Source organism: Paramormyrops kingsleyae, chromosome 13 (genome assembly GCF_048594095.1).
Source record: "Paramormyrops kingsleyae isolate MSU_618 chromosome 13, PKINGS_0.4, whole genome shotgun sequence".
Classification (NCBI taxonomy): Eukaryota; Metazoa; Chordata; class Actinopteri; order Osteoglossiformes; family Mormyridae; genus Paramormyrops; species Paramormyrops kingsleyae.
Window position 1 is genome coordinate 28945103 of NC_132809.1, and position 13938 is coordinate 28959040.

Sequence of the window (13938 nt, forward strand, 5' to 3'; positions counted from 1 at the left end):
AGTTCCAGTGCCGGCAGGATGGGCGCCGCCGTCCCGTGGTCAGCAGGGGGCGTCTTGGCGGGCGTCGCCACCCCGCGGCCAGCAGGGGGCGCCTCGGCGGGCGCCGCCAGCACGCGGCCAGCAGGGGGCGCCTCGGCGGGCGCCACCAGCACGCGGCCAGCAGGGGGCGCCTCGGCGGGCGCCACCAGCACGCGGCCAGCAGGGGGCGCCTCGGCGGGCGCAGCCTCCACGCGACCAGCCACCGGGACTGCAGGCAACGCAGGCAGGACAGGCGGGTCAGATGGGACAGGCGGGTCCGGCAGGACAGGCGAGACAGGCAGGACAGGCGGGTCAGGCAGGACAGGCAGGACAGGCGGTGCCGCGGGCAGGTCGGCGGCAGCTGCAGCCGGCATCACAGCCGCGGGAAAACCGGCTCTAGAGACCCGGGGAATCGCGTCTCTCACCGGGCTTATCCCTTTTCCGTGCAGGCGTTCCGGCCGGTACGGATCTGCCCACCGCGGTGGCGGCAGCTCACCATGGACGCCGAGCAGGCGGGTAGCGGCGAAGTCATCCCAGGGCAGCGGTGAGCCCTCATGCTCCCTGGCTAACTCCCAGGCTGGGAGCAGAGTGCAAGCCCCCAGGTAGAGCGACGGAGCCTCCTCCTGCTGCACTCTCTTCCGCCGCTTCTTGCTGCTGGCAGGCGAGAGCGGAGCCACCGCGAACGCTTCGTCCTGGCTCCAGGCGACGCGTTCGCCTCTCAGCCGTGCGAGGCGCTTGCTGAGACGGCGTAGGAGCTTGCGTGCCCGCTCGAGCGGGTACGCTTGTCCTGGCGGGCGCTCTTCCGCGAGGAGGTCCGCGCCCCGGGTGGCCAGCTCCAGGGCTACAGGATCCTCCAGGACAGTGGGTTGTGAGCGCCAGAACACGAAGTCTTGCAGGAGACCGAGCCGGTGGTGCTCGGTCTCCCGCGTCGTGTTGTCTGGGAGATCCGGCATTCTGTCACGCTCGCCGGGGAGGCGAGCAGGGAAGCAGACGAAAGCAGCCGGACTGACGGGCAAACGGGGTTTATTCAAGGCAGACTGACGGACGAAGCACAACACATGACAATACAATGCCGGATCTGGCAGACATGGGGAGACGCGGACTAATATACACAGGACTAGGTAAACGGAACAGGCAACAGGTGAGAACCATCAGGGCTGAACACGAGGTAATGAGGGGGGCGTGGCACACATCGGGATCGTACGGAGCGGGATATGACAGGGAGAACATGCAAACTCCACACACACAGAATCCCAGCAGAGACTCAAACCCAGGTGCTACAGGTGTGAAAGGACAGTGCTAATGACTGCATCACTGTGCCACCTCTAACTAACTAAACTTAAAGATAATAAACTTTCACCGAGTTGCTGTTAATAGTACTTTATTACGTATTTATGGAAATTAATGCACAGCACATCTGCATATATGCATTTTTATTTTTGATGCAAAGTAGTTAAATTCAAGATTCGTCTGCGATTCATTCTTCGACTTTGTATGTTTCATTCTTTGCCATTTTGATGGTACTGCAGTCATGGTTTTTTCATATATCGTTCTGTTGGGGAAAAAGAATACATTCAGCTTAACACATGGAGTTATCCATCCATCCATTTTCCATACCCCCTTGTCTTAAGCAGGGTCGTGGGGGGTCCAGAACCTATCCAGGAAGCTATGGGCGCAAGGCAAGGAACAACCCAGGATGGGGTGCCAACCCATCACAGACTATAAATTATTTACATCTTAATTCATGTGTCCATGGGCACATTTAATTCCCTGCATCTGGCCTTTTTCTTATATTAAAATAAAAATCTTTCAGCAGAAAACATTAAACACACTTTTCTTAGCATGCTGAGGAAGGCCATACTTACTGCATTGGTAAAGACCGTTGATTCTATTAATGTCATTTTGACTCATTTGTGTGGCTCTCCCGATTGATACATTGCTGTTTGGAATCGGGCGGATGGTTTCCTGACCATTACTGGAGAAGGCAAATCTGGAACCACAAACATCGTTAGATTACTTCATCCAGTTTACTGTTGGATATTTTCATGTGTTTTTATATTAATACATTCTAAATATTTTCAGATTGTTGCTCAATGATGAAAGTCATCTATTAGTTTGATAGCTTGGTTCAACATTGAGAAAGAATTTACTTACTTCCCATACTGCATGACTGAGTTATAATCATATGGAGTCCCCAGGTTGTTGGTTTGAATCCTCCTGAAATTATGTTCCTGTCCTAGCATTTATAAAAAGACAGAAAAAGAAATGAGGGCAAAAGTACTATGCTGTAGTCAAGTATTTTCTAATACGTGTAATGCGAACATGTATGACAAGGAGCATAGGAGGGTTGGGGGGACAAAGGTGGCATTGTATCAGTGGGGCTGGAATTTCTAGCTGTGCCCCTTTGTACAACTATTCATCTTTAACAAACTGCTAGGATACAGTTTAGCAGTTTAAAACATCCCATTAAAGCAAAATACAGTGGTTCAAAGGAAAGGAAATTGTGGAAACGCACCGCGGAGGATGTTCTGATACAAGATGCGGACGTGCTGATCGCGATCGCTGCGATTCTGCTCGTGGTGGAAACCCAGCGCGTGAATTAATTCGTGCTGCACAATTCCGAAGTAGACGCAACCCGATCGGCTCAAGGAGACATCCTGTGAACCACCACGGCGCCCGATAAACGAATAACATCTGGACCACAGACAGAATACAAAAAAAACAAAGGGTTATATATTTTTACTTCCAAATGGTTTGGATTTATATATGAAAATTAAGTCAACATATTGATAAATCAAACTATACATAATGTTTGGATGCACCCATTGCCGGTTCAGAATGAGTTACAAATTAAAAATGAAAAGCTTGTCAAATTCATTCACATACCCGCTAAGGGACCGGATATTCAGGTAGTCTCTGTCCCTGCTCTGTTGTCGGAAGCGGATACAAGTGGAGGCAGAAAAGGACTGCAGTGCTTGCTGAATGATAGCCCTTTCTCGAGATGCTAAGAGATACCCACAATCAGTACTCTGTATGCACATACAATTTAAGAGAAATAGAAACCAAATGCTCACAGCAAGTACTACTGGGATGTAATGGGGCATTAGCTCAGTCGGGGGGGGCTAAGAAATGTGAAATGGATATGCGACATAAATGTAGCACTGCCTTAACAAAACGACACTGCAAATTTTTACAAGAAGGCATGGAAATAACATGGGTCACATACAATACTGATTGGAGATGACGTAGGGGATGTAAACGTTCCCGTCAGAATTCTTTTGCCATTTGCAGCCACGACTCGTGCAGGGATCGGCATTCTGAAGACCAGTGGGGGTGGCAATATCCCCAAACTTCACAATGGGTTCATCTAGGTCATTTCCTTAAAGACACAACATTCAGACGTAATCACTGCATGTATTTTAAACTTTGCAGAAAATGGTGTGGAATATGTCTATTACATCATTGTAAATATGTGTATAAGACGTGGATTCATATTTCACTTTCCACTGATAATTGTATTTTTTTTTTAATTATTTTTATATTTTTTTTAAATCATACCAAGGTTCTTGTTTGCTTTTTCAATCAACGTTGAGAGAGTAAATTCATCATCCTCTGAAATGTTCACTGTTGAAGAAAATCATTGTAATTAATATTACCAGGTTGGTAAATTAATCAGTAATAAACATTCACATTAGCTACTTGTTGAGTCAGTCTATTCTTACAAATTACTCAGTTAATTTAACACCTAATTCGAAAGACTTTGACTGAATAATTGAGTAGGCCATAAAAGATTATCAAAAATGAATAATACATGGAATATTGACTCTTACTGAATGAGGTGAGAAGAATTAGACCAGCTTACCGTGTTTTGCATGCCTAATTTCTTCATATGGAACTTGCTGTATGTAAAGATATAGGAAAAATAACAATTAAATATCAAAGACAGACGTAGCAACAACTAGACAATTGGCTGCAAAAAAAGAATTTGATACATTTCAAAATGTGAAAAACTTTGAAAAGAAGTTGAATTTCCAACCACCTCCAGACCATTTACTGGGAAAGTCATTTTGGGATTTATAATCTATAGTTTTCTCAGGCTGTTTTTAGTTTGGGAAGAAACAATAAACCCCCGTTTTTTAAGGAGAACATAATGTCAACACAAATAAGAAGATACAGGGATAAACATATTTGGTCTTACTCGGATCACATAGCAGTTCACCACAACAAGTGCTGCAAACAGCAAGGTGACTCCAGCAGCTGACGGCATGGTGAATAGGCTGTGCGCATCCAAATCGCGAAAATGCAGGGCGGCCCCGGGTTTATATAGACTGACAGACACTGAATTCCTTACGAAAAACAGAAGTGTTGAAAAGTTGCAAGATTTTGTGGCTAAACCTTTAGCTGTAAACATTTTAGATAAAATACCATGAAGATTTCCTGTTATGTCACATTTTCATGTGATAAATGATGAAATAGTTGACAAGAGGGAAAGAGATCAGAATTAATATTTACAAGTATAACACATCTGCAAAGTCAGTTGTTTGAAAAGTAGTTTATATAAATAATATACATGCTCTTTCCACTAAGGCACATCTTTAGCTTTTGGTATAGCAACGGTAAAGGTGTTTGGAACTTTGAGGCCTTTAGATGAACTACTTAGAACCTTAAATGTTGAGATTTGTTACTGATAATGTGGGTGGTATGAGGCTCAGTGAGTTGTGTCTGTGATCAGAAGGTCATTGGTTGAAATCCCAGGGTCAGCAGAGTGACTTCACCATTAGGCCCCTGAGAAAGGCCGTTAACCCCCTGTTACTTACGGGACTGGCTGACTCTGCTTTCTCAATGAATGCATGTTGCTTTATACTGTATAAAACCATCTGCTAAAAAAAATGTTTAAAAAAATGTTAGAAAAAATTAGTAGAACAAATAAGAATGGGTCCAGTCACACCTCCTCCATGTCACCATGATCCTTGATCTAAATGTACATGGATATTGGATGCATTGATGTACCTTTACAAATTGTATCTGTAGGTATGGTGGGGCGGCAGCCAAAATGTTGTTTTTGCAGCTAGATATTTCCTTAGTATTAAGTTAGTGATCCCTGCTTGTAAGTATGGGATTGGTTCCTTAACTAGAGATGGGCTGGGTCCTTTGTCTTTGCACTATATGTCTACGCCAGTGTTTCCCAACCCGATCTTTGGGGACCCCCAGTCACTGCACGTTTTCAGTCACTCATTCATTACACTTGAAGTTAGACCTGTACAAAATCAGTTTGCCCAATGGCATACAGTTTTTCAAAGTAACATTACTTTTCAAGCAAAGAATTACTCTATAAACTCTTGTTATTATTTCAACTCATTTAGCAGACACTTTTATCTGAGGTAACATACAGAGTTTTTTTTGCTGATCTTACTTTGATGTAATAGGGGTCAGATAATTTACGGTGCAATTGCTTAACTATGAAACCACTAAGGCAATGTAAGATTTGAATCAGTGACCGTCTGATCACAGACGCAGTGACCAAACCCACTGAACCACACACCATTCCCATACTAGCCACCAGGGGCGCCATAAGGGGGAGGAAAGCTAGGACGATTCCAAGGGCCCCTGAGCGACAGGGGCCCTAAAAAATTAGGAAAATAACTGGATTGGTTTGGACTGGGGGGCCTAATATGATATGCTTTCATGGGGCCCAAAATCTCTAGCAACGCCCCTGCTAGCCACTCACCAACATAATCCTTAGTTTAAACACACATTAAACACACATGGCTATGGGCTGAAAGAATAAATATAGATTTTTGTAAAAGTTATCTATAAGTGTGGTGTGATGAAGCACATAACAATGTTTTTGCAGCTAGATAGTTCCTCATCACTAAGACACTGATTCCAATCTGTAAAATTTATTTTTCTTTGCACTACCAACCAATCTGCCATAACATTAAGACCACTGACAGGTGAAGTGAATAACATTGATTATCTCATTACAATGGCACCTGTCAATCATATTAGGCAAGAAAACAGTCAGTTCTTGAAGTCGATATGTTGGAAGCAGGAAAAAGTGTAAGGATCCGTGTGACTTTGGCCAAATTATGATGTTTAGACGACTGGGTCATGGCAGCTCCAAGATGGAGAGTCCCTCATATGCTCTGGTCAGTACCTACCAAAGGTGATCCGAAGAAGGCCAACCAGTGAACTGGTGACGGGGTCATGGGCGCACAAAGTTCACTGATGTGCATGGGGAGTGAAGGCCAGCCCATCTGGTCCAATCCCACTGGAGAGCTACTATACTTTTATGTCTGGCTATGATAGAAAGGTATCAGAGCACACAGTCAGGGGCGGATTAACGCACAGGCTAGATATGGCTTAAGCCTAGGGGCCCCACGTGTGCCAGCCTACAAGGGGACCCCCATTGGCGCGGAGGGGGGCGGGGTTGGGGGGCCCACAGACTACTGTAGCCTAGGGGCCTCTGTGCACCTTAATCCGCCCCTGCACACAGTGCATCACATCTTGCTGCATGTGGGGCTGTCTAGCTGCAGGCCAGTCAGAGTGCCCATGTTGACCCCTGACCCCTGCCAAAGGCGCCTACAATGGGCATGCGAGCATCAGAACTGGACCATGGGGCAATGGAAGAAGGCAATCTGGTCTGAAGAGTCACGGTTTCTGTTACACTATGGGAAGAAGGAAAGCTGGCGGAGGCAGTGTGATGCTCTGGGCAATGTTCTGCTGGGCAACCTTGGGTCCTGACATTCATGCAGATGTTACTTTGACACATATAACCTGCCTAAACACTGTTGCAGACCAAGTCCACCCCTCCATGGCAATGGTACTTCCCAGTGGCAGTGGTCTCTTTCAGCTGGATAATGTGCCCTGCCACACTGCATAAACTGTGAAGGATTAGTTTGTGGATCATGGAAAAAAAGTCTTGACTTGGTCTCCAAATGGGATGTGCTGGACACACAAGTCCGATCCATGGAGGCCCCACTTCGCAGCTTGCAGGACTTGAAGGATCTGCTGCTAACGCCTTGGTGCTAGATACCACAGGACACCTTCAGAGGTCTTGTGGAGTTCATGCATTAATGGGTCATAGCTGTTTTGGCAACACAAGGGGGACCTACGCAAAATTAGGCAGATGGTTTTAATGTTATGGCTGATCAGTGTGTGTCTAAACTGCAGCAGTCACTTACAGCTGCAGGCCCAGAACAGTTTTTGTGTAGATCAAGTAAAGACACCTCACTCTGTACTTTGCAAGAAAAAACTTTAAAATATTTCGCGTATTCCTTGCTGCACCTATGTTGCCTCAGACTAGAAATGGAACCTAAAGAGAGACAAAGACAATCCTCTTTTCCTGGAGTCTATCTCCTAACTCCAACTCACAACATTTATTTAGGAAGGCTCCGCCCAAGTCATGCTATGTATTTGCTATATTTTTGCATAAATAAATATGTGAAATGTAAAATGTGCATGACTGATTTACTTATGTATGCATGCATAGCATTGTGAAACATTCTCAGCTCTCAGTCCTTAGTGATTGTTTTGAAATATGCATGAAATACCAGTAACTTTTGCAATAGTTGGTTGGAATCCATTGCATGTCTTAAGCATACATAAAGATGTCTTATCAAATTTAGGAAACAGCTGTTAGTCAATACCAACGACAACTTAAGTCAAAAGTACATCAACAATGAACTGCCATCCAGCACAAACACACAGACAGAGGTAGGGGGTAGGAGAAAAGGGTTAACTAAACAAGCAGACAAATACTTTTATTATATGGCAAAAAAATTGAGAAATACATCTCTTGACGAGCATCACATAGATGGCTGTGAAACTCAAACCCCCAGAATAATTTCAAAGTATGTATCCAATTTCTATGATAAACTATATTTTCTGAAATCCTTACATAAAACCCATAGATAAAGAATATAAAGCTATTTGCAATAAATTTCCATTCTTGAAATTAAAAAAGCTATCAGTGACTCAAACTGAATAAGCCTCTTGGTAATGTTGGCCTTTATCTACATATAACACTGGTTTTAGACGTGCCACCTTCACTTATAAGGAGAACTGGCTCTAAACTTTTTCGACTTATTTGGAAGAATAAACCCCATTTTCTTAATTAAGATATTATTTGCCATCCACAGGAAGAAGGGGGCTAAAATGTTAGATTTTCAAACATAACGATATATTTAAAATAAAATGAATACAAAGTTATTTAAAAAATAGACAAAATACATGGTATCCATCCATCACTGAAACCCACACGAATTATTTTGTTAAATATATATTATGTTGTTTATGTTATGTTTGTCGCTATCGTCCAAATAAAATAACATTTAAAAAAAATAAACAAGCACCGGAAGTGTTAAAAAAAAATAAAACGACAAAGCGCGAAACAACGCGAGAAAATGCGTGAACACAGAAAGGAACCGGAAAAGACGACGAAAACGTTTTATCTACAGTATTTCGTGTCGTTTTTTGTGTTAAAACTTTACTAATCGATCTCTTCTATTATTATTATTTTATTATTATTATCTTTTAACCGAGTCTTCGCCATGCCGTATGCCAATCAGCCGACAGTGAAAATAACAGAGCTGACGGACGAGAATGTGAAATTTGTCATAGAGAACACTGATTTAGCGTGAGTATGAAGCCGAGGTAGCTCAGTGATAAGTGAGTTATATTATGATCCCACGTCAGTATGCTTATGATTCCATCTTCCATTTTTGTGTCTATGGAGTATGCATGTTCTTCCCGTGATGTGGTAGGTGCTTCCTGCCATAGGCTTTTGGATATTGGGATATTTCACGATATTTCAGATCGTGGGTAGGTAACTTTTGGTTTTAAAAAGGTACATGAAGAAAACTAAGATAGATATGTATGTATATGTATATATACTTGTATTTGTGTATGTGTGTGTGTGTGGGTGAGAGAGAGGGAGACTGTTTTATCATGTGTTTTTTTTTTTTTTTAATTAGGGTTGCAAACTCCATACGCCGCGTCTTTATGTCTGAAGTGGCGACAATAGGTAATTCCTGTCTAAAATTTCACCACAACTTAAGTCCTTTTAGCCATTTGAAACAAACTTGCTATTTAAGTCGTTTTGTTTTGCAATGACCATATCCACTTTTTGTAGCAATTGACTGGATTCAGATAGATGCCAATTCTTCAGTTCTGCATGATGAGTTTATTGCTCACAGAGTTGGTAAGCATCTGCCTACAGCTTATGTGTTCCTGCTTATTTCGTACTTTACTTAACCTGCATACAGCTACTGGTGTTGATTATATTGTTCAAAATGACGATTTGTCTTTTTAGGTCTAATCCCCCTCACAAGCGATGACATTGTAGATAAAATGCAGTATTCCCGGGTAAGTACCTGCAAATCTACACATATGTCTTTAAAGAACTCCCGAGAAATCCTGGCTTGTTGAACACTGAATAAAAGCTTTTAATTTCTAATGAAAAATCTGTCGAGCTTCATCACACATCCCTTCTGCTCTAATTGCCTGTGCCCCCGCAGGACTGCACATGTGACGATTTCTGCCCCGAATGCTCAGTCGAGCTGACTCTTGACGTCCGATGCACAGAGGACCAGACTCGTCACGTCACCTCTCGGGACCTCCTGTCCAACAATCCCCGTGTCATTCCTGTGAGTATAAAGGCATTGGCTCCCAGCACACTTGTATTCATGTATTCTAAGGCATGTGCTCACACAAAACTACTTCAGCACTTTCTCTAACTCATGTCGACATCAGGAGTCCAGCATATGTGTAAGAGAGGACAGAATAGAAAAAAACAAAAATATCTTTGTCATTTTACATGTGCTACAAAACACATTGCTTTTCCACCAATGCTATAAACATAAAAGTAAAAATAACAATAATATATACAGTATAAAGGTGATTAGTAAACCTTGTGCTATAGTGCAATCATTTATTCTTTTTATCCACTTTTTTTTTTAATTAGAAGCAGTCGTGGTTAAAAACTAGCTACAGTGTAAACAGTTGTTTGGGGGGGGGCAGGTTGGGTGCATATGGAATGCTGATGGGGGTGTGGCGGCGTGACGTTATTTGAGTTTGTTGTTTGGTGACGACTTTTGTGTCTTTTACATAGGTGACCTCCAGAAGTCGGGACAATGACCCTAATGATTATGTGGAGCAGGATGGTAAAAATGGTTTTCTTATTCTCTTTTATTACTTTCCTTCTCGGAGCCTCTCCCACTCCATTCGACATGAATGGAAATGGTGTTTAAAATAGTCACAGTTACCGAGTAACTACTCCACTGCAGTCTGTTCTTTGCTACTCCGTTGCCTATTAGACATTCTCCTGGTGAAGCTGCGAAAGGGACAGGAGCTGCGTCTCAGAGCGTATGCTAAGAAAGGATTCGGCAAGGAGCACGCCAAGTGGAACCCAACCGCGGGGGTGTCCTTTGAGTATGACCCAGACAATGCCTTGAGGCATACAGTGTACCCACGTCCAGAGGAATGGTACGTCCCCTTTACACCTACCCACAGTGGCTTCAGGAAACGTTACTAAACATGTTACTACATGTTACAAAACATGTACATTTCATTTTCTATTCTCTTTATGCTACTTTCTATATAATTTCTTAACACTTTAGAAACACGTTGCACTTTGGATGTGTAATTTGTTTTTGCTAGACTTTTTTAGGGCCTTATAACTGGAGATTTTTAGAAATTTTGCTTTGCTGCATCATTGTACTGTTCAGCTTGCACTGAAATACAAACTTTACATGCCACTTGTGCCACCCGCATTGTATTATACCCTATTTATTTAGTGGAGGGAACTTTGTGCAACCGTTTATTTCTGTAATACTGCTGGGCAACCAAAATTTTCCCAGGGTCTGAAAGTTTGACTTACCTTTAAAAAAAGGGCATGCTTGTAGTATTACACATTGTTATGAAGGTTATTGTTCCTGATTAAATACAACAGAGAGTATAATGATGTTTTTGCAGTTGTGTAGGTTCTTGTTACTAAGATGTGGATCCATTCCTGTAAGTGTGGGTTTGAATCCTCAGATTGTGGTGTGCTGGGCACTTTTTCATTGAACTGTACACTGCTGATGAAAAGTATGGAATCATGAAGAAATATTTTTTGAAAGAAAATTTCATTTGTGTCAAAACTGTTTAAAAATGCAGTCTTGCAAAAATAATATTGCAATGTCACATTGCAAGCAGCTTTCCTCAGTCTGCTAAAAACTTAAGTTTGCCCAGTCCTTATGTAATCATGGTGATGTCCTAATTTCTAACTAGGGGAACTTTTCTCATTCTTGGAGCAGCTGAAAACTATTGTGCTGTTCAATAAAACATGACTGTCTTTCATTTTCTGAAGTAGCTAGTGCATTGATATTTCAAAAGTCCAAGAAGAAATGACTTTTCTTAGAAACGTCTCAATCTATTCTTCTGAGATCAAGGCTGTTCTGTGTATGAGGTTGCCTGGAAACTGAAGATTACATTTGGAGGTTTGTCTTACAGTCCTTTAGAGTAAAAACTGGATCTAATCAGGGCAAGAGATGTGGAAGGCACATCAGATGCATAATCGCTAAAGAGGGTCTCTGGTTTTAGAAGCAGCTGCCTCACGGGTCTCCAGCTTGGACCTTCATTCAACAAGCATTAATGTCACCTACAACCGTGAAGAGATGATGCTCACCTTGCAGGCAATTTGTCAATGGAAAAAGCCACCTCTGAAACTGGGTGAAAAGGTTAAAATGGGCAAAAGGACATAATGACCGGACAAATTAATCTAAACTAAGGTGTGTGGATCAAAGAGAAGAACATACTTGAGATTAATAAACTAGAGCAGTATTTTCCATTCCCAGTCCTCAGGGACCCACAGATGGTCCATGTTTTTGCTCCCTCCCAGCACTGGGAAGGGTTGGGAAACACTGAACTAGCAAGTGCTGCAGGAAGGCCTGACGCCGCCCGTCAAGCACGGCGGAGGGAATGTGATGGTATGAGGTTACCTTGGTGCCAGTGACATGGGGGAGTTATACTGAGTGCAAGAAATACTGAAACAGAAAGGTTACCCCTATAATACAATGACATTGCCATGCTCTCTGCACGGTCGGTGTAGCAGTCGGCAGGAGTCTCTGGATTGGCCAGTATAGTCAGTCACCTGATCTTAATCCCATCAGGCTTTGCAGGAACAGCTTGGTTTTAAGGTGCATGAGAAGCCAGCCACACCTTTGGGGTGCACTGCAGCACACATGGGGGGGGGGGGTCATTTCACCTAAATAACTGACAGCTAGTATTTCAAATGAAACTGCTAAATAAAAATGTTAATGTTTTCAAGATGTTTTTTTAATCAATTTAATGATAACTGAAAGTTTTGTTCAACAAGATTTCTTTTCAGAAATGTAGAACATTCTTCGTGCATCTATACTTTTGAACTGTAGTGTGATTGTACTGTTGCATTCATTTATTTAGAGGAAATCCCACCCACAAGGCAGTTCTTGAACTAAGTTGACTTTTCTGCTCTTTCAGGCCCAAGAGTGAGTATTCTGAGATTGAAGAGGATGAGATACAGGCCCCTTATGACCCCAACGGCAAGCCAGAGAGGTGGGTTACATCTCTCTGAAAGACATTTCTTGACTTAGTGTTTTGCAGCTCTGTCGATGTTGCTTTTCACCTTTGTCTGATATGCTAAGTGACTCTTTGTTGTGTGTATGCTTACCAAAAGTTTTATTTGAACAGATCCAGCTGAACTAAGTTAACAGTAACAGAATATTGCTTCTTATGCAGTTGCCACGGTGACGAATACCAAATGCTATATTAATGTTCCACAGGTTCTACTACAATGTGGAGTCATGTGGCTCGTTACGGCCAGAAACCATTGTCTTGTCCGCACTGGCCGTGCTCAAGAAAAAGCTGAGTGACCTGCAGACCCAGCTGAGCCATGAGATCCAGAGTGACGTGCTCACCATCAACTGAGAGCTGGTTCTGATTCAATACATCTACGCCATGACGTGCAGCAGAGGACTGATCTAGTATGACTTCACCATCAGCCTAATTACCAGTGCAGTAGATGAAGATCAGGTCAACAAACAATGATCAAGTACAAATTGAGCTTCTCCTTTTCGCCATTTCTACATCTGGACTCAATGTCACCTAAATCGGGAGGCCAGAGTTTTTTTTCCCCTGCACACGCATTCCTGCATAGAGGAATGCGTGTGCAGGTTCTTATACCCAAGTACTTAAAGCCCACATTTGTAAATATTTCCCTAGTTTCCAGTTAATGCTCTCATCAGGCTGAGATCAGTAGAGATTAACAGGACCTGCTGTTGGGGAACCCTGCTCTAATTTGAGTGTTAGACAAGATTTATATTCTTGTCTGACTCGTATCCCCCAGACTGTCAACAGTGAAGGATGTAATCCTTATGAAGCACGGAGGATATCGATTCATTTTTCATGACCTTGGACTGTTGATGAAAGGTCTGTTCATGACAAGTGTTTTTTTTTTTTTTGGGTATGAAATAAAGGTCGTGTTTTCTAAGACCCGAGTGTTTGAATGTGTTTAATGCATCAGTTTGAGAAAATGCTCTGAATATTGTACCTGTAATGATTATTCATTTCATTTTCACACTGTTTTTCTTGTTGCGGGTTACATTATTGATGTTTCCTTTTGTACTATTCATGTGATAAATGAAATGATGATGCTTTATTGATGCCCATGGGGATACCCTCTTTTTGCCTCCATGTCACAAGTGAGAGCAAGCTTGGCAATGAAGGGCAACCGCCCACAGTGGTACCCATGGAGCTGGGAGATAAGGGCCTCGCTCAGGGGCCCACATGCTGAGACTGGGCTTGAACTGGTCACTTTCTGACTGCAGCCACCTGCTGCCCACTAATAATCCATTTACATTATTTTTGTATTATGTTTAAGTTCCCTGTTCATTGAACTAC

General features: G+C 42.7%; 2 protein-coding genes across 3 annotated transcripts; one reads left to right on the forward strand and one right to left on the reverse strand.

Annotated features, from left to right (window-relative positions):
* Window positions 1-1382: 1382 nt before the first annotated feature.
* Window positions 1383-4360, reverse strand: LOC111851811 (hatching enzyme 1.2-like). The gene is made up of 9 exons (XM_023827057.2): window positions 4217-4360; window positions 3881-3917; window positions 3577-3642; window positions 3245-3397; window positions 2905-3022; window positions 2534-2712; window positions 2173-2254; window positions 1884-2008; window positions 1383-1570 (listed from the first exon to the last, which is right to left on the reverse strand). Exons 1-9 carry the CDS (start codon window positions 4283-4285, stop codon window positions 1548-1550), a joined length of 852 nt encoding a protein of 283 aa, XP_023682825.1. The 5' UTR covers window positions 4286-4360; the 3' UTR covers window positions 1383-1547.
* A 4073-nt stretch (window positions 4361-8433) lies between these two features.
* Window positions 8434-13530, forward strand: polr2c (RNA polymerase II subunit C). 2 transcript variants are annotated; one of them, XM_023827316.2, is made up of 9 exons: window positions 8434-8656; window positions 8994-9043; window positions 9152-9220; window positions 9332-9384; window positions 9537-9665; window positions 10130-10181; window positions 10335-10503; window positions 12520-12594; window positions 12822-13530. In XM_023827316.2, the coding sequence occupies exons 1-9, from the start codon at window positions 8571-8573 to the stop codon at window positions 12964-12966; spliced, it is 828 nt and encodes a 275-aa protein (XP_023683084.1). In that variant the 5' UTR covers window positions 8434-8570; the 3' UTR covers window positions 12967-13530. The 2 variants fall into 2 exon arrangements, with proteins under 2 accessions (XP_023683084.1, XP_023683083.1); XM_023827315.2 differs by lacking the exon at window positions 8434-8656 and adding an exon at window positions 8663-8841.
* Window positions 13531-13938: the final 408 nt, after the last annotated feature.

Excerpts from the sequence above, each read along its gene's own strand:
- polr2c (XM_023827315.2), top strand. The coding sequence starts at position 8,717 with ATGCTTATGATTCCATCTTCCATTTTTGTGTCTATGGAGTATGCATGT. Across the intron at positions 10,504-12,519 it reads TACCCACGTCCAGAGGAATG|GCCCAAGAGTGAGTATTCTG; the intron begins GTACGTCCCCTT and ends CTGCTCTTTCAG. Across the intron at positions 12,595-12,821 it reads CCCAACGGCAAGCCAGAGAG|GTTCTACTACAATGTGGAGT; the intron begins GTGGGTTACATC and ends AATGTTCCACAG.
- LOC111851811 (XM_023827057.2), bottom strand. The coding sequence starts at position 4,285 with ATGCCGTCAGCTGCTGGAGTCACCTTGCTGTTTGCAGCACTTGTTGTG. Across the intron at positions 3,918-4,216 it reads TGAACTGCTATGTGATCCGA|CAAGTTCCATATGAAGAAAT; the intron begins GTAAGACCAAAT and ends CTTTACATACAG. Across the intron at positions 3,643-3,880 it reads AATTAGGCATGCAAAACACG|TGAACATTTCAGAGGATGAT; the intron begins GTAAGCTGGTCT and ends TTTCTTCAACAG.